The 20,552-nt window shown below is 41.8% G+C and overlaps 1 protein-coding gene across 4 annotated transcripts in view; it reads right to left on the bottom strand.

Moving 5' to 3' along the window:
- Positions 1 to 20,552, bottom strand: part of PHACTR2 (phosphatase and actin regulator 2) — a 132,125-nt gene that overhangs the window by 60,956 nt on the left and 50,617 nt on the right. The window contains exon 1 of one of the 4 annotated variants that reach the window (XM_071549222.1): positions 13,040 to 13,267. The exons of the other annotated variants lie outside the window; for them this stretch is intronic. Coding sequence (XP_071405323.1) covers positions 13,040 to 13,082 — 43 coding nt within the window. The 5' untranslated portion in view covers positions 13,083 to 13,267. Of the gene's footprint in view, positions 1 to 13,039; positions 13,268 to 20,552 lie in introns of those variants that run through there. 4 annotated transcript variants of the gene reach the window in all.

Genomic DNA, 20,552 nt, shown 5'->3' with positions numbered 1-20,552 from the left:
AGTACAAATGCATAATATAAGAAATGCAGGTAAGCACAACAGCACAGCCTGACTCAGGTTTAAAAAAATTGCTAGAAAAGCATCACTAGTCTTCACTGAATATTTTCCTGTTCTAGAAGGAGTGTAATTAAACTAAATCAAGTGTTAACTGGCGCTTTTTTTTAACTCCTATATAGGATCAGGAATAATGTACCAAACTTGAACAGCAGAGGCATGCAAGATGTATCTAACTCAGTGGGCTTTTTTATAAACCTTAGACATTTCATGCATTTATGAATAGTCGTCATTGGGAACAAGAATTTTCACTGAAACCAAAACTTCAGTTTCAGGTTGTGAACACGTATATGGCCCATATCAACAGGGCTGTATGCAGCCCTGGCATTTTAAAGGCTGTCTTATAGCATTTGGACAGGCATCAGGCAGCCTGGCCAAGCATCCAGCTGGTGATCCACTGCCAATTAGCCATTGCCAAAGTGGCTTGGTAATGCTAGAGCTGCCAACTGAAGGGAAGGGTCCATGGATTATGTCAATGTCCCAGGGAAAACATGATCCTGTTTCTGGTAACACCAACCCTGAGGAGGATGAAGAACCTCCTGATTTCACCTTAAAGCTTCCAATCCAAACAGCTCCATCATCAACATTGCCTTCCCACTTCAAGCAGGCTCTACGCTAACTTTAAACTTCTGCCTTTTAAACCACTTGGGAAGCAAAGGTTTGAGTGGACTTTTAATTATCTTTTATCCCAACACAGACTTCTAAAGTATAATTGAATTTTGTGGGAAGTTTAGCTATGAGAAAAATTAAGAAGAATAATGAATAACAAGAAAAAAAAATGGATTACTATGGCACATACATTGTCTTCACACTCAGAGCAAAACAAAATGCTACATCTTAATTTGCTCATGTGCTAGGACTACCATGGTTTATGACTAAAACTGCACATTTTTATGCAGACAAGTGCTGGGGCAAGGGCCAGCATAAGAACAGGAGCCAGTGGTTAGGAATGGCCCCCTGGCAGAGGTGTAGAGCTCACTGGCTGCACAGTTCCACTCGCCAGCAGTGGCAGCACCCCAAACTGAGCACCTGCTCCCCAAGGAGGCAACTGAGTACAAAAAAATACAAATAGAAAATATTAAGTGGCTCTTGTTCTTTGTGCAAAGGAAAGTGCCTCATTACTGTAATATTCTGGAGTCCATGACCCTAAACACTAGCTTTTAGAAAAGTCCTTTTACTTCATATAATATTTTAATAAACCCACCTATTTCACTAGTAAAACAAGGCAGAGCTTAAACCCAGAGCTAAATGTACAGTGGTAAAATACTGGCCTTGGTGTGCTTTCGTCAAGCTGTTGAAAAGAATGTAATTTGAGTTTTATATGAAGTCACAGTACTTTTTTTTGTTTATCTGGATGTTGTTTTTATAAGCACAAAGCTACCTGCTGGTAGGAACAGGTGAGTAATTGGTGAAAATGCTGGAAGGACTATAACAAAAAAACATTATGTATGTTTTTATGCAAGAAAAAGTATGTTTTGTGCTAGGAAAACTTGAATGCAGATGGCTTTCTCTTCAGGGAAATACAGAAACACTGGAGAAAATGCAAGGCTATATCCACGAAACTGAAGGACCCTGGTCACTTCTCATGGCACCTACTCAGAACTAGGGAGGCCCAGAGCAAGTCCCTGCTCTTGAAGGGGCTCTTAACCTACCCCATATCCTAAACCTACCTTATTCTACTACCAGGGAGCTCTGGGGAGCATTGCTCCATCTCTTTCTGTCTCTCATGTCCAATGACTTCATGTACTCATCCGCCAACTGCAAAAAGTTGCTACCACGAGAGCTCTGGCTTCTCTATTTTAGCCGACACAAAAAATACTTGGAAAAATTGTCAGTTTTCCTTTGCTACAGAAATTTACAGCAAAGTATCACATAAACCATAATCTGATGCTAAAATCTTCTGTAAGTATATGTGACTCCACACATATATGCAGTGGGACCTCAGTCATAATTCTGAGGTAGAAAAAATTGTTCCTGTAAATATGTCAGAAGAAAAGCCAACAATATTATACCAACAATAATTGCATTGAAATAAACCAATGGTTGGCTTTCTCACCTAACTTCATATCAAGCTGCAGGGCTAGAGAGGGCTACTGGATGTCCTCCTAAAAGACTTTTCACTTTGCTACCCATCTCTTTGAAGGGTCACCTCCTGCACCACGTCAGCATTACCCCAATTTTCCTCCCTTCCCTCTCACCCCAAACACAGTCTTTATTTCTCACCCTGCAAGAAGGACATTTTTTGGTTTGTCTCAAAACTTTTGCTATAACTCCATATGTTAAAAATAAAAATCAAAAAAGCCAAAAATGTTAGGTGCAAAGGTTGAATTATAAAAAAATATATAAAGACAAAATAGACCACTCTACATTGACACTTTTTCCCTGCATTGACATCTGGACATGAAAGTAAGCACTCCAATCAGAAAGAATGGGTGCCATGCTGGTATTTTTTAATGAGATGGAACTGCCTGGTATTTGCTTTTAGAAAATGGTTAATTTAATTAGCAGCACTGTATCTGTTCTTCCTTTCCTCTCCCCACAAACTTATGTGGAATTTATTTACAGCATAAAGAATAAAAAAGTTAAACTGAAAGAAAAACTCTGGGTCCATATGCAAGAGGATTTCTCAATTCTTAGGATATTAAGAAAAACCCATCCATGCCAGCAGACACCTCCCTGCTCACAAATGGATACTGGTCTCAGTTCTGCCCTGCTGATATTCATTCATGAAACAAGCTCTCAAGGAAAAAACTACATTGCCAAATATGCTAACCAGTAGCATTCCCATCCAGAGATTGTCAGGGTGCAATGATGTTTACCTGCTAAACCACAGGGGCTGAGGAGGCTGCTCCACTGCAAAAGCTAAAGAAAGAGTTAGCCACAGCAGTGGGATAACTCACTAGTTGTGTTCAGGTGGTTCCTTCACCACAGTGATCTCACTTAACAAAGAATTTTAATTGTTTTTTTTGGTTCACCTCATCTTGTGGTGATGTTTCCTGCAACATTTCTCTTCTGTGGTTGAGAAAACCATGAATGCACTGCAGGTTGAGCAAGAGAGAGAGATATGTTTCCTTTACAAACAGATACCCTAAGGACAGCTGGTGGAAAGACACAAACACAAAAATTCTGTGCTTCACTTTGATCACTTATGCTGCCTTAAGTCCGTGGTCTACGGCATTCAGGTCTGGCATGCTCCATCTGTAGCAAGGTAGGGGAATAACAATATTTAATTATCACACAAGACTCATCTTCAGGACTGATTAATGTTCATGGATTAATTCAGAGTTGGGAGACAGAAGCCATCTCAGATTATGGCAGGGTGATTACCTGTGGTCTTTATTGTTACATGCTGATTTTGCATTGAAGTGGCTGGGAAAGGCTTGCACCATAGCAGGGCTGAGCTGAGTTGGGGTAACTTCTGTCTAAGGGAAGGTAAGTGTCAATGGGTGCATCATCAGCCACTGCAGCCATTTCCAAACTCATAATCCATCTATGCAATAGATACAGTGGGCAGTGCAGGACATCAAATTTTGTGTGCAGCTTCTCCTGGTAATTAGAGAAACCTGCAAAGTCCCACCCTTTTGTTAATGGTTTAAAATGTATTGAAAAGAAAGCTTATCTTTTGGATACTTTCTAACCCCGTATTCTGATGGTTTTTCTCATCATTCATGGACATTGCAAGGTACACTCTTTTCTCCTCTTCTCCTTCAAAAATACACAATCCTAGAGATCCACTACTGACATCAAATACTTTTTCTCTTCAAAATATTTTTTATTACACATTTCAAACTAAGTTACAGGGTTTCCAGGTGTGTTAAATGTTTCAGAAACACACTATTCATCATGCTGGATCTGGCTAAAACATGCTTTCCTATTGTTCTTCCCCCTTGCCTCTGGTAGCACTGGGAAAATTAAACCAGCAGGAGGAGAAGTGCCAGGGGGAGTTAAGAGAGAGGTATTGCTCTAAGTGTCTAAGATACTTGTTTTTTTCAGTTTCAGGTTTCTGTGAATTCCTCTGTGCTTTTCCAACAAAAACTTTCTTCCTTTCTTCAGAATCATGTTCTCTCTGTAACAGACACAGTTACATGACAGTATTGTGCAACAAAAGGTTTTAAAAGCAGAGTGTCACAGTCACGTAAATTCTGCAGTGCTTTGTAGTTAACATCTGTCTTTTTCCTGCTGGCTCATGGTTTGCTACTCTCCATTACTTTCTCCTCCAGCAAAAGCATACAGTATTTCTACTTGGTTCTTGTCCAGCTCTTGGTAAGCTGGCCTTATCCACAGTCTTAGTTACCCAGTTTATTGTTCACTCCCTTGCACAGACACAGTCTCTTTCATGTCTCACCATTAGGCCTTACATATTTCTTCCATACCTTATTTTTATGTGTCAAAAGAAGCAATATTCAAGTAAGAACCAACAGCAAAATTTTCCAAGAAATCAAATCTGATGTCTTTTCATAAGAGTCAGACCAGCCTCCTAAAACTTTTCTTCAAGAATTTAAGCACAGGAACTAGCCTGAAATTAGTGCAATTGTCTTAAATCACATATGGATTTTTAACACTAATTATTAATACTAGTCTTTTCCTTCTACCAATCACTTGAACAATTCATGACAATAGGAGAATCACGCATGGTGGTGGTATAATGTGTAGGGCAGGAAAACCACTACACCCTTCTCTGTATCAACATAAAAGAGGCCAGATTAGCAGTGCACTAGAACATTGCTTCACATTTTCAGAACAAGAATATTCTTAGCATCCGTGCCAAAACCAACACTTCCTTTCCCTCAGAAATGCAATAAATCTATAAAACTCCAAGAAACAAACCAGTAATCTTCAGACACATTGAGCGAATTTACAGGGGAGGAAATGCACAGCCAGTTTTGAATTATTAACAATGAAATAAATTATAACACATTATAAATGTATAATTTAATCACATCCAATTTCTTGGCAATGCACTGGTTGTGGGTTTTTCTCCTCATAAAGACTGCTAGTATCTAAAAATCATTTCCCACCAGTCTGCAGTGACTTTAGGTTGTAACGTGACTCAACTTACTTGGTTGTATCCCACTAAATCTGTTTCATAAGCATGCAATGAAAGTGTCATTTCTTTGTTGACTCATCCAGGATCTTGGGGAAAAAGAAAGGAAAAAAAGAGCCCACAGGAGGTTAGTTTTCAGCCAGGGTGACTTTATATTGCTTGTTGTTACATAAAAGCTTCAGGTAAGTTGATCTGTGGGGGTTATAAGCAAGGAGAGCAATCCGGAGAAGAGTCACAAACTGGACCCTCCCTTGCTATTCACAATCACACCACATTTTTAACTATGCTGCTGCATAGGTGAACTTCACTGGTTCGGTGCTCACATGGTTTCAAATGTTAGGACAGCTGCATCACAGTCTAATTTTGCTAGGTAAAACATCACTCCAATTCATATGAAACCAATGCAGGAATCAGAGAAGAAAAAAATGCAACACAGTACTTATCTTTTCATATAAAACTTCATTTTCACAAAGCTACCATTGACATACATTCAGTATTAACACTCTGATCTGTCAATTAACAAGTGTTATCACAGTTTTATAATATTATTCTTGTCTCATTCTACTTGCATGCAACCTGACAGCATACTCTAGACTTCCATACAATGATGGAGCAACCATATATCCTCACTTCTCCCTAGCTTTTCCCCACTTACATTGATCATCACAGCTGTGCAAAGCAGTGAGAGAACACAAAAGTAAGACTTTATTTCCAAGTACCCAAACCCAAGTCAAGGACAAAAGAAATTCCTATTTCTGTGCAGCGACCTCGTATCAAATCTTGCAAGAAACTCATGTCTTAAATCAAATTTCCTAATAATGAGCCACCATAAGATTAACAAAGGCAATTGCATGGCCTGTGCTGATTGCTAGTCCAAACAACTCTGTGGACTGCAAACAAGCAAGGTTAAATTGATTCATATATTATAATATTTGAATCCAGAAAAAGAAAAAAGGGGCAAGAAAAACCAAACCCAGAAATGAGGACATCCAGCACTATCACCCATGTGACTCTGGTCAGAGACAGAGAGGAGGAAAAATAGTCCATTTTCACACCCTGCATCATCTGGATATTCACAGTGACCTTCCCACCCAGTTCCTACTGAAACATTTCTATGATAAGACACTGTAGAAATGGCACACTCTGGAACCCCACTGTAATTTTACATTTGCCCGAAAATACACTTGGCATTCTAGGGGTTGTAGAGTTATGTATGGAGGGATATAAATTACTCAGTGTCACTCTTTGCCTTTGATTTTGTTTTGGGGGCACAAAATAAAATCACAAAAAAAACCCCTCACTATCTGCCTACTTTGCCTACTGATGGTTTGTACTCACAGTTTCCTTCCCAGTTTTGCAGATATTTTATACATCAGTGGTTTTATGTGGCTTGAACCCAGACCTGACTGTAAGCTTCTCATCAGCCCGGCAAAACTGAATACTGGCAGCCCAGGGACACAGATAAAACCAAACGGCCTACTTCCCTGGCACACACCCACACCCTGGCTGCTCTCTCAGCAGGGGCACCAGCAGCCAGCCTCACTCTCTGGGATCTGCTGGGGGCAAAACAGACCAGAGACACCATTGCCTGTTCCTAGAGACATTTTATCATCACCAGCAAACTAATTCCTCTATTTTTTCCTATGGCTAGCACTGGCCCCACTGGAATGAAAATCCTTTTGTATCAGAAAAACAACAGGATCAAAAATTGCCCTTGTGCCAACTAGGGAAGATAATGAATGGACACTTCAGAAATTACTTTTCCACATGGGACTGAATGGCAGCTGGTTGGGGTATTTCTGTATATCAGAAGTATTTTTCTAGCCACTGTTACAATTTAAATACAGTGGGCAGAAATAAGTTCTGAAAGCAGTCTCTTTGCTGAAGTATTTTTAAAAACCTACCAGTGACTGACCCAAGGCATTAAGGGCACTCATCACTAGGTTTTAAAACCATAAACTGAAGTGTAAAACAAATCCTTTCCAGGCCTGATTCACTAGTATTTTTCAACAATGCTACATTTTTTTAAATCTCAAAAAGCATCAGTGTCCAAAATTAATAAAAAACAATTTTAAGGAAAAACATATAAGGAAAGTATTTTCTATTTTTTACAGACTAGACTGTGATACGGCTCAAACATTTACAAGGACTTGGGAGCTCTTTAGTTTCCTCCAGGTTGTATCTTAGATGCTGTCCTGTCTCCTTGTGATAAGTTTTCCCATTTAAATAAAGGAACAATATAAAAAGGACTTGAAAGAATTTTGAAACATGTAACAGAAAACATCACCTAAGAACAAGGCCATATTACTCAGAAGGAGTATGAATGCCAAGGAAGAGGCTTTAGGAAGGAAGGACATCTGATCCAAGGGGTGGCTGAGATCCAATGGTGTGGGATCAGTTGTCAGTGGGGCTTAGCACAGGGGGCTCAGCAAGAAACAAGATCTTCTATGAGCTTTTCATCTGGGGGAAGTATCAGGGTGGTCATCTGAGACGACAACTCTCGCACAAACCCGGGCAGTCAGCAGGACTCTGCCACCCTGCCCATGCTGATGCCCAGGAGCCAGCTCTCAGTCTCCTCATGGCAGAGGAGGAAGCTGATGATTAACACTGTGAACAGGTGATTAATGGCCACCAAACATCAGCACAAGAAGATAGCTCAGCTGGCATGCGTAACATGAAAGGTCACGTATGCTGGCAGCTAAATGAGCAGAATTCCTGGTCATCCTTGAAGCGGACTCAGAGCGAGGAAGGGTCAGACACTGACCTGGAACCTGTTGAGCACTACATCTTTATCTTTACACACATGTGGTCGCTGTGGTGTTGCTGATCCCCTGTATCCTTATGAGACCTGTGTCCTGGGCCATGTCCCGTGGTGCTGCCTCGGGTTGCAGCCTCCTCTGCAGTGAAGTATTGCCGCAGCTGAGGAGCTCCGGCCAGGTCAGCAGCAACTGCTGCAGCTGCAGGGGTCCTGCTGTGCCCTGGCAGATCACCAAGTATGTGGCGGCATCCATTTGATATTTTATAAATACTATACTTAAAAGTGTGCACAATATTTTTCAGTAGAAATAGTGATTCATTCCACATGCTCACACTCAGACCCTCACCAAGAGCACAAATCAGACTCATGGATGTTGGGAGCTGAGACCTACACTTCCAGCACCTGCCATTACTTTCATATAAACTTTGCAAGAAACACAAGCACCAACTTTTAAAAAAAGCTCTTGCAGTTCCCATTAGTAGGAGGAAAATCCATGGCTAACTATTCTGTTTGAAAATATGGGCTTTTTATGCCTTTGACTAGGTATCCAAAATACCCACTCTGTCAGCCTGAGGTCTATGGAAAGTTGCATACTTAGTTTACTCAAATGCTGGAGCTGTTACAATTGTAGCCACATCTGAGAACACTGGTAGGATGAAGAAAATGTTTCCCAAAAACTGAAAAGCTTTGGATGTAATTTCAATAGGATATGAAAACAGTACACCTTTCCATTGTACTTAACAACTCTTGCACAGAAGCCTAGCTAAAACCACTACAATAATGTACAAAAACATAAAAAAGGGGGAAAAAAGGAGGAGGGTTCAGCCTCAAAGCCCCCAGCAAATTTAAAACAAAAATAAGGAAGACAAGACTCCCTGCCCAGAATGTCCTTTGTGGCTGTGAACAAGTCATTTAGGGCTTCACATCAAATGGGACTTGACATTTCTGCTCAACAGCTCTGTTTTCCACTCTTTTAAGTGCAGCAAAACCTGAAATGAGCAGCTGACAGGTGCGTTGGGTGTAGCTCACTGCACCTGTAAATGCTTTGTAATGTCCTTCTGTAAAGTGCAATGATGTCAAAGTTCTTCCACTTTTGAAAGTAAAAGTAGCTGGAGAAGAAAAATCAATTTACTTTTTAAAGTATTTAGAATTATTACTATAAGGGCTTTTCTGCACGTTCAGATTTATAGTGGTCTGAGTCAGGATGAGGATTTAAATCTATGGCTGAGTATCTCCATGTCCAGCTTCTCAGGAACAGCAGGGTTTGCCCCACAACAGCACCCTCAGTAAGGCTCACAAGTAGCTATTAATTAAGGGTGTTTACCGGAATAACTTTTCTTACTTGACAAGTCCTGGAATTGTTGAACTGAGAACCAATCAGTTTGTTTACAAACACCTAAAACTGCTGAAACAAATATTAGTTTTCCATTTTATTACAATTCCTCTGCACAGAAACAGGTGAAGTTGCTATTTCCTCGTCCATGAGCAGGAAATCCTATAAAGCCAAGAGAGATGAAAAGGAGCAGTCTGAGCAACATGTTCACTTCTGACCTATGAGAATATTTTCACCGAGTGCCAAGGTCAACAAACAACAGGATCCTACCAGCAACTGCTTTCATCTCATGGAGGGAGCTGGGTGGGAAATGGTTCTGTGCTGTTGAAGTACATTTTCATGACCTCAAAGAAACTTTGGGTTCGTAGTAGGATGAAACACAAGGCTGACAGTTTGTGCTTTATTTCTGCAAAACATATATGATGAGAGGAACTCCCATCTACAGACTATGTACTTGGTACAGGAGGTCAGCACAGGGGTCTGACCCATCTTCAGCTGGCCCTGATGAGCACTCTGACCATCAGGGCAAGAGTTTCCTGAGACCATCCCCTTTGCAACTTGTTCTTCCCCTCCACATACCCTCTGCTTGTACTTCACACTCCATGCTGAGCTGCCTGACCTCTTCCTAGGAACACTAACAGGTCTGTTTTTACTGAAAATTTCTTTCTTAACAAGACATCACTATTCAAGAGATAATAAAAATCTTTTGCCACCTAACTAGTTCTGCTTTGAAATGTTACCTTCTCAACCTGCTGATCATGCCTTTGCTTGAGGACTTTGCTGTTTCTCAGTACTATGGCTGATACTGAACTACCCAAGAACAAATACAAAGGCAAAAAAAAAAGACCGAAAAGTCTACAGTTCTGCTTTGCTTTGATAAACGGTAGATCAGAAAGCAGAAGTTATAGCTTTTGCACATGATGGCTGGTAACCCCCCAAAGCATTGAACTCCATCCAGTGAACGGGGAGAGAACATACTAATCAACTCCTGCCAGGCATGGGAAAATCAAAGAAGGAAAATGAACAAGGACAATACGTGCTTCTCCTTATCCATGTATCTATACTGTCTTCATGAGCTCCTCCATGGAATGACTGTTCATATTTTCTAACCATAGCAAACAACAAACAAGCTTTAAAAAAATTATCTACATGACTGAAAAGCTGTAAGTGAGGAGAAGGAGCAAAAGACGCCTGTGGACACGCACCAGGCAATTGAAGACCTGCTTTGCTATCCATCTACCGTTCATAGTTCTGGAAGATAATTAAAGCCCTATACAAAACACTTCAGCCCTCAGTCACACACAGCTGATGGCAAACTCTAGCAAGACAGCATTGCTGAATAAAGTTACAATGGGGTACAAAAATCTGATTCTTCCTCTCTTTGTAGACATGCTAATCTGTCTGGTATGAGTATACATTTGCCCAGTTGAGAAGGACTTTTGAATTTTATGGTTAGGTCTCAGTCCTCTCCTTAACCCAATGGGAAAGTGACACTAGGACCTTGATCTGTTTAAGTACTTCAACATATATTTTCCTTTCCAAGACTAAAACCTTTCATTTAAAGGAAATCTTTCAAAAAAAACCCCTGCAGGACACTGGCTGGGGTCCATCCCAAGTATTGTATTATGCATATATTTTATCTCTTCTAACACACTGTGATTTTCAGGAAAAATCTACTTTAGTTTTCTACATCAGACCATGTTCACCTTACCAGTCCATCCCAAGTCCCCATGGTGATTTACTGGGGGTACCTTCCCCTGCGCCAGCCAACAGCCCCTCTGAGCCCTGCCAGGATCATGGGGCAGGGTCTGAGCCCTTGCAGGCTGGCAAGGCTGGGGGGAAAAAGGAAGCAAACAAGCAAGCAGCTTCTCACAGCTGCTTTTGTGTGGCTCACTGAGGATCTGAATGCACTATTGATTCCTTAGCACTAAAACAGATTTGTAGTCCCTGCGTGTGCAAGTCAGATATCTCCTTCAACTCTAATCTCTAGCAGCTGTCAAAGACTTAAATGGCTTGTGACTGGCTGGCACACCAAAGTCAACAAAGAATTTAGGTCTGCTTCCCTAAGGGGCAACCCATGGAACAGGAACCAGTGGAAGTCATTTTCTTGCCCTGATCACAGCTGAACAGGGCTTCCTAAATTTTGCAATGTATGAAATGTTCAGACCATACCAGCAAACCAGACCACAGAAAACAAATGATTGCACCCTCATGCCACCCAGAAACCCACCTGCCCCTATGGTTTCTCGTTGAGGATATACCCTGACAATGATTTCAACAGGGATGAAAGTACAGTGGGATTACTCTTCTGTGGAACCTCCTGGAGGCACTACCACAGTCTCATCACACAGAGAAGTGCTGTCAAAATGGAGGAAACTAGAATTTACTTGGCAATGTCAAGGTAGCGTCATTGTAATCTACATCTTCAGATACTTGTCTTCCTGCTCCTGATTGAAAATTTTGGTTTCAGTTAAGAAAGAATTCAAGGGTGACTTTTTTCTTTTAGATAAAACTTATTGTTCATTAGCACTGAGCCAAGGGAACACAGGCACCACAGCTATCCTTAATCAAGATATGGGCTCCCCTAGGGCAAAATACACTCACAATAGACTTTCTCACATAAACGTTTGTTAAACTTCCTGTACAAAAAAGTGACCAAAAATTTTTAACCAGTCCATCTGTTTCCTTACATCTGTTTCCCTGTGCCTGCCTTGGAATAATCCTATCACGCTGGCTACTGGGTGAAACCTTCAACAGGATGGTGACACTTGTTGGAAATGGTCCAATTTCTCTATCATGCAGTGTTTGACAGGTGAGGAAATCATCCAAGGTTTTGACTGGGATAGTACGACTAAGAACATAATGGAGCTCTTCTGAAAATGTATGTGTTATTGCTAAAACTATCCTTTGAAACACCCATGAAGGAAAAAGAAAGGGGGGGGAAGAAAGTTTATTGCACTCTCTCCTATTTGAAAAAACATTTGCACATTAACACCAATAAGCAAATTAAGGATGAAGTTCAGCTTTCAGAAGAAAAGTCCACAACAGGATTTTCTTATTTGTTTTAAATGGATGCAAAGGAAACAGCCGTTGAAGAAAAACATGCATGCAGTGATATTTTCACAGGAAGCTTTAAACCTCGCTGGAGTTAATTTAGATTCTACATCCTATTATTGTGCGAAGAGACGTGCTCTGTTTTTCAGTAACTAAAACACACCAGGTTATCCTAACATGCCTCCAAATAGCATTCCCAAGTAGTTTGTACTATCTTCAAAAAGTTGCAAACAGCTAGGATTGCTTTATTGAAAAAGCAAAACAAAACAAAACCCAGTTCTACTCACACGCTATTTATTTATTTTCAACAGTCTGCTTACACATAAAATGTCCTAGAGCCAAAAGCAATCAGCTGGGAGGGTTACTAGCCCCGCTACCGGGCGAGTTGCCAGAGCTCCTTTCCCTTCTTTTTTACCCCTTTGTACTTTTTTATATAATAACAGGGGGGAAAAAAGAAACCCGAATACCCGGAGAGGCGGGAGGCACCGCGGAGCCTCTCGCTACCTCGGGGTTGCCGAGCCGGGCAGGGCAGTGTGGAAAGCAGCCACCCCTCCCGCGCCCACTGCGGTCCGAAGGGGCGGGCAAGCGGCGGCGACCCGGGCACGGCTCTCCCTTCCCGGGGCAGCACGGGCACCGCTTTCCCGGCCTGTGGGACCGGTCTGTCGGCCCGGCGCACCTCTCTCCCGGCCCGGGGCACCGCGGGCTGCCCCCACCGCCGCCACCTCGGCCGCGCTCCCTGATGGGCGCCCCGCCGCCTGTCCGCGCCGTCCCGCCGACGGCGCCCCCCGGTACTCACCGCCGGCCGGCTCGGGCAGCGTGGAGACCGAGGTCTGCCCCATGGCTTGCCCGGGAGGCGCTCACGCCGCCCGCCGGGCGCGCAGCCTCCGCCGCGGCTGTTCCCGTGGGGCCATCCCAGGGCTAGCCGGGGCCGCGCTCCCCGCCGGCGGGCAAGGGGCGGCTGCGGGCCGGCGGCTGCCTGTCATCGCCACCGAACTGCCCGGCCGCCGGCCGCAGCCCCGGGACCCTCCGCCTCCAGCCCCGGCCCCGGCCCGCCCCGCTCCGCCCCGGGGCACCGTCTCGGCCCCGCCCGGCCGGAGGAGTCGCCCGCGGGGGATCGCAGAAGGCTTTGATAAATAAAAGAAAACACAAACAAAACAAACAAAGAAACCAACCAAAACCGGAACACGTGCGTCCCCCCGCCCTCCTTCCCTCTTTAGTTACACGGAGATTGGAAAAGATGGTGTGTAACTGGCGAGACTGACGGCGATGCTGGCGTGCCCCGGTGTCTGCCTACTGCTGCCCTTCTCCAAAGTCCGAAAGGTTAGCCCAGACACACAGTTATTCCCACTCCCTTTCTCATCCCCTCCGAAGATACAGGGGAAACTGGGGGGAAGCGCAGTGGGCGATCCTCATCGTCCTGCTCGGAGATGCTTTCGCTGCTGAGGGCAGTTTTTAGGGCTGCGCTACCCTAAGAGTGGAAAACGAGTGCCTGGGCAGGGCACGGGGTCGCTCCCAGCCCTCGGCTGGCTCTGACTGAGGTCTGTAACAGCGCCCGACCTTCGCCTCATCCTCAGGTGCATAATCGAAGACAGGACTACTCTTACTTTTGAAAGAAAGAAGGTGGTCAAAGACAACAGCATCCAGACAGAACTCTGCCGTAACAAGCAACAAGAAGGGACAGAATCAATTAGATAAATTGATGGGGAAGATGGGGGAAAATAGAGCTTCTGCATATAGCACTAGGGTAAAAGGAACAATGGTTTGTTTTCTTCAATGCATGAACATAACCTAAGCAGTGATACAATCTTAATGCTAAGCTCGCTAGAGCAAGCTTAATGCTAGAGCTAAAACTAGTAACTATTACCAGTTATAAAAAAAAAAAGATACCTCTCCCTCCCCACACACCCCCAAAAAAACCCCACATGAGTGCTTAATAGATATTACTGTGCATTATCTAGAAAAAAAGCAGAGAGATGTATAGGCATCAGAGGAGGACACTCAAGGCTCATCTAAAAAGTAGCTCTCAGCAAGACATATGCTGAAATTATTATATTTCTGAGTGGTCTGGTGTCCTAGTTGAGCAGGAGGGACCAGCTGACACTGTGTAAGGGTGATCAAAGCTGTGTATTCTACCCCCTCTATTCATTCCCAAGGACAATGGGCCATTAGCAGCAGCTGCCCAGGGAGTCATTATCACCTTCACACCCAGCCTGAGGGGGCGGAGCTGCTAATATGCCATCAACAGTTCAATACCCCCTGGCTCCCAGAGTTAATCACCCATTGTGTGAGTCCCCACCCAGGGGGAGGGACTGGGTGCTCCCTGAGGGTACATAAGTGGTGGGTAAGAAGACTTTGGTAACTTCTTGTCAGATCCAGAGAAGCAGCAGGACCTCACCAGGAGGAGATCACCACTCTCACCCAGACCACAGCCCTCGCCTGCACCAACAGGTTTTTTCATTTCCTTTTGCTCTGGACTTGGGGGAGCCACAGGGGTCTCAGCACAAGGGCAAACAAACCCCCTTGGGTGTGGGCCCCAGGACACTGGGTTATACTGCGGGGTTTTTATGAATTGAAAGCAATTTCCCTTTTGTGTCAGTGTTTTTATTGTAATATTATTATTAAATTTTAGGTCTGACTTATAATCTCTCTCTCGTGGTGAGTTCATTTCCCCTGCTGACTTGCCTTTAAACCAGCACATCTGGAAATCCTAGAGGGGTCGAAGAGATGTCTGACCTGCTGTTTTTTTGCATGTGTTGGCACTGTGGTGACTATTTCAGGAGATGGAAAATTGTGTGGGTCTATACCAAGGATGCAAACAGAGCACCACAAGTAGCTGTGGTCTGTGTAGCAGGCAGAAGAGATGTGGTTGTCAGCTAATACACAGTGAATACAAAACAATACAGCTAATGCTAGTCTTTATGTTTTTTTAATAGAAAATAGGACCTGGTAAACAGTTCTTTTATTTCCTTGTTTTATATGATTATGCATTAAATTGCCAGAGGCTTGAGTGTAATAGAGTTCTGTTAGGTACTCGATTTAGTAATAGAGAAAAAAGTGAAGGGAAAGTAAAATTAAGCACAAACAGATGAAGAACTAAATGAAAAGCAGATCAATTGCCCAAGTAGCAGTAGCATTTAATGAGGGTGTTTCTGTTGGCGAGCTGTGGGGAGGCTTGTCAGTGTTTTCATCAGCAATCTAGAAAAGTGTTATTTCAAACAGCTTTGAAAGACTAAATTAATCACCATCAACAGCAATTTTAGACAGAGTAGATTTTACCAGAGTGATAATGAGGACAAGGCAGTCACAGAGTTTTCTGGATTATTTAATAAGCTCAGCTCTTTCAAACAAGTAAGTCTTAATAGAGTCTAAGAGAGAAAAAAGACAGAGTTGCAGGATGGAGCAACTCTTCCTACAGGGCCAAGGTGGGTATCTTAGATAGTTACTCCATGTAGGAGCTTGGTGAAATTTCACACGAGCTCCTAGTGAGCTAATGCTGATATAAAGGGGATCTGATACCCCACATCCAGATGTGCAAATAGGAAAGGAGTAGGTATAAATCCCATTAGATCATTGTGCTTTTTATCAGACAAAAAGTGCTGTCCTAGGTCCAGTGTCATCTGTCTCTTAAAAAAAGTGCTGGATGATGGGAGATAGCTTGAAAGAGATGAGATGGAAATGGCAGAAAGTGCTCTCGAACAAAAGGTGTGAAAAGCAGTTAGTGCCAATGAACTCAGGAAAGACTGATGTGCTGCATTTCAATCTAACAGCACCTTTGCAAGGAGAGAATAGCATTGCAAGAGTCCTGGATGTTCAAACACTGAAGGAAAGACTCTTTGCCTGACACCTCCAACTCCAAGCCCTGTACAAAGCATGGAGCTAAAGACAACTCAGTGGTGCTAGTACAGAGACATCAGGCTGAATTACTCAGTTAGAGCCAAGGGCAAGGAAGATGGTTTAGTTGTCCTTTCATCCAACCTAAGGAAAGGCTTTCAGAAGAGCAGCTTGTTGAACAGAAAACTTCTATAATTTATTTTTTTAATGCAATTTGGCACATTTATTTTTCTTGCCTTGAAAAATTATTTTTAAAGTGTTTGTTTTGAGAAACTCAAGTTACCTCTTTGGAGTCATTTGTGAATAGGAGCATAAAAGTGTTCCTGTCTGCCTCCAGTGAATCTCATTAATTTTATCAAAGGAAATTGTGTTTCCCCGCTGTGTAAAACTCAGTTTACAATGCAAAAGTATATATCATCTGTCTGCAATGATTCACGTGAAGTAATAAACTCCCCAAGGTTAATTAGTGAGCTGTTAAAATGGATTTAGTTACCACATCCTTCATGTAGTTGAATTAGCTGCCTATTTCTTTTGGTATGGTTGCTCTAAATTTTTTGCTTACATTAATTGATGGTAATGTCTTTCTTTTATACGTTTTCCATACAGCCACCTCATTTGTAAGAGTTCTGTCTTCATATCTCAACAATGCAGTGGTGTGTTGTAGACCTAATCACATATGGCGCTTTAGAAAGCAGAGGATGGAAGTTCTAGTAGGGAACATTAGTGTTGATTTACAGCACTAACAGATTATAGACATTATGCTGTATAGAAACATAAAATGAAGCTTCTGCTTATAAAAGTTCACCTAAAAGAGCAACTGTAAACAAGAAACCATTTACTTGCACTAGAAAATTTAAAGTTCTTCCTAAGGGGATTTTTATTCATGACAGACAAGATAACTGTGAGCATCCAATACTATCATCATAGATTCTTTATTAGGCTTTTGTAAAGTTGGCAAAAGTAAATACAAATTTTGATCCTGAATTGGGAATACTAGTTGAATATATAAAATAATACTGGTGATTTATTTCCTGCCTAAAGATGCAAAGGAGCAATGTATACATCTCAAATACTCACAGTCATTAAAGATCATCACATTAGAAAAAACAATTAAGCCATTTGATTTAAGAATTCAGCATGTGACTGACGAGAGGGAATGAACACTGAATCCTCAAGACTGTACAAAAAGATGTCTGCCAATGTGACCTGTAAGAGAAACTGGGCTGTTGAAAGCCAAGATGTATTACATTTCTCATATGCAGAGCTATATTTATATAATTGCCCCCACACAGAAGGGATTTTATCACCCTACTGACATTCCCATACGAGCATCCACACAAAATACATACATTTAATATTCAGTTGTCTGTGGACTTTTATTTTGCAGTATGATGGAGGTGTTCTCATCTGTGCATTGAATTTCTTGCCATGTGGGGACTTGGGTTTTAATACAGTTAAAAGTTTAAGGATACAATAATGTTCGATAACAACTGATTCTAGCAGAGATTTGAGATTACAATTGCAAGATAAAATACACTTTTATTTGCTATATTTTCTTTTTTTTAAGATATACATGACTTTTTCAATGATGTCTTAGGATGTATTTTCACTTTTCCTTTAGAAACGAAGAGGATAAGACACACAAACTGACTGCGCGGCATTTTGTAGTTATTGTAGTCTTCTCAGGTTTCTGGAAATCCACAGTTGCAAACAATGCAAAAATGAGCAGGGATGAAAGAATTTCAGGATTAAAATTTCCATGACCATTTTATCCAGGGCTAGTCTTGTACTGAAGGAACTGCTGCAACAAGATGCTAATACATCCTGAGGAAGGTGGAGAAGCAGAGGTTCAGCTGATGGGTACAATAGTTGCCAGTAAGTCATGCCAGACTATTCTGACACATCAGCATCAGTTGTGTTTCTGGACCTATGTCCTAGTTAGACTCAAAATTTCAGTGCAGTAATAACAATGAAGTTATTTAATTGCCTCATGCTACACACACAGTCCTTCCCATCTTGTCCCATGTTCTTGTGTCAAGTACTGTAGCGAGTACAACAGACACTTTACTGACCCTCAAGAACTGAAGTATTCCACCAAAAGAAGAATAGCTTCTTCACCAGTTTCGGAAGTGTTTAAAAAATGAGAATATTACACTTGTCTAAATTGCTGATACGAGATCTCTTCACAGAAGATGATGTAAAACTTCCAAATTTTTCCACAGTTAGAATGAAATAATACACATGGTAATCTATCTCACCTGTAAAAGAGCAAATTTCTTCCCATCCATAAAGTTTCAAAGACAGCTCTATTTCAATGTGTTTCCTATACTGGGATGATGGATGGCAATAGATGACCTACAACTTACAGGATGCTCTTGCCCAGTCTTTAGAGTTCTGTCGGCTCGTGTAAAGAAAAGAGGCGTCTTAGAAAGGTGAATTTTTATTTCTACTCTTTCAGTCACCAAGATTAATTTATGGCACTAGATATAACAGAAGCTATAAGGAGGAGCTATAATATTTAATGCCAGGATTCATGATGCAGTACTGGCAAACACATTCAGTCTTATAACAGGAAAAATCTGTTCACTGGTTGCTTATCAAGATAAACCAAGAGGACGGCACTGAGTCTGGAAGAGAAATAGTGCAGACAGGTGTGCAGAACTGCTGGAAGATGAGCCATACAGTGTCCAGCAGGCTGCAGAGCTGTACAATTCAGTGAACAAAGCAAAGGTTATGGCATGACCAAACATGAGCAAGAAGTTAGGTAATTTCTTTTAGTCATGAGTGACACTAAGGTTTATAGTGATGACATTGAGTTTGTACCTACTTGTAGAGAACCTGCACTTACAAAGGGGAAGAGTTTGAGGAGGGTACCACCAAAATCAGTTTGTTTGCTTAAGAATGAAACATCAGCTGTGGTTGGACAAAAAGCTAGATGTTCGGAGCCTTGGATCAGAAGAGTAAATATGTAAATGGGGACTATTCTTATTAAAACATGTAACAGACATTTCTTGGATGAGATTTGCTTATTTACATTAAAATTGTACTGAATGACAGGTAGCAAGGCCCTTACCTGTGGAAAAACTGAGGGGCTCAGACATGCTTAGTACTCATGTGATCTCGATTCCTGCTTCAGTGCCTGTTATCATCCTTACCAGCTCTTTGCTATCACAGGCAGGAAAAGCAGCACAGCTGGGTGAACTCATTCCTGGTGATTTGGCACAGACAGGTTTTCTTTCTCCTCACAAATTATCTGCAAATAGGTTCTACATTTGCAAACCTGTTTGCTACTCTAAATTATTCACTGTAACAGTTTGCCAGCCAGTTTTGGACACTGCAAAGCAGGTAAACAATTCAGGGTAACCAGCAGTTCAATAATTTATTATCCAGGCTGTGTGCTAGGGGCCCTCAGCCATGAGCCTCTCTTTGTGCTCTCTGACTTGGAGGTTTTACCTCTATATAGAAGAAACTTGCACAACAGCACATCAATATGATTTTAAATGGTTAGTAATGAATGCTTATAAATCTAATTGTGTGGGTTTTTATCTGATCTGTGACTTTCTGCTGTTGTACCCTTTAACTTAACATTGTTCTTGCCTGTATATTAAGTAACTGCTTGGCAAATTGTTCTAGGAAAGACTTCTGCAGTCTTGAACATTGCAAGTATGTTGAAGAATCTTCTTTATAGTAACAATTTGCAGTTTCTCATGGTACGGTATGCACTGGACTTTTGAAGTAATTTACATAATGTGTGCAGTTGAAAGGCAGAAAATAGAAAGAAAATGGTCCCAACACAAACATCTTGGGAGTCATAGGGAGCAGATCTACCCATCTCCTGTGCATGCTCCTCAGCTTCAGAAACAGCCCTATACCCCCTCTGCTCTTTCTCCCTACATTTAAATTTCTACATACTTCATGTCCACCCCCCTTCTATTCCACAATATCTTTCAAAAATGTTTTCTTTTCCTATTGTTACTTAAAGGCAGATTATAAACTTTATATCCTTCTGAGTTTTTTGACTTTTCCCACTCCATCCCATGGTTTTTGCTAATGTTTGTATATTTTGCTTGTGATGATCTGGAGTCAGTTCCCTTGCTTTGCTTCATCAAGCCTGGCCTATGGAGGAAACTTCATTTTCTTACAGACCCAGAGTAGTTCACTAATTATTTGGAGTAGTATTACTTTTACATCTCCTGTTTCAAAACTTATCAGCTGCCTAAAGATTTCTGATGTAAGCAGTAGAAGTGGTGTGATGCAGATTTTGGAGAACTCTTTGTGCAATATTATGAAAAGTGAATAAATGAGACATTCAGACCCCAATTAATCTGACCCTTCTGGCACTAAGTGTTGGGCTTTTTAATTTGAATTCAATGAAAATTAATATGCCTTAAGAAACATGTGTTCTTTAGGGCAAGGATCTTCTTTCAAGAAGGGCTAAGCATTGTGCAGTTGATGCTGGAAAAGCCTGCCTCCTGTCT

The sequence above is a fragment of the Pithys albifrons genome, chromosome 2 (assembly GCF_047495875.1).
Source record: "Pithys albifrons albifrons isolate INPA30051 chromosome 2, PitAlb_v1, whole genome shotgun sequence".
In the NCBI taxonomy this organism is placed as follows: Eukaryota; Metazoa; Chordata; class Aves; order Passeriformes; family Thamnophilidae; genus Pithys; species Pithys albifrons.
This window is presented reverse-complemented; position numbering and strand designations above follow the sequence as displayed.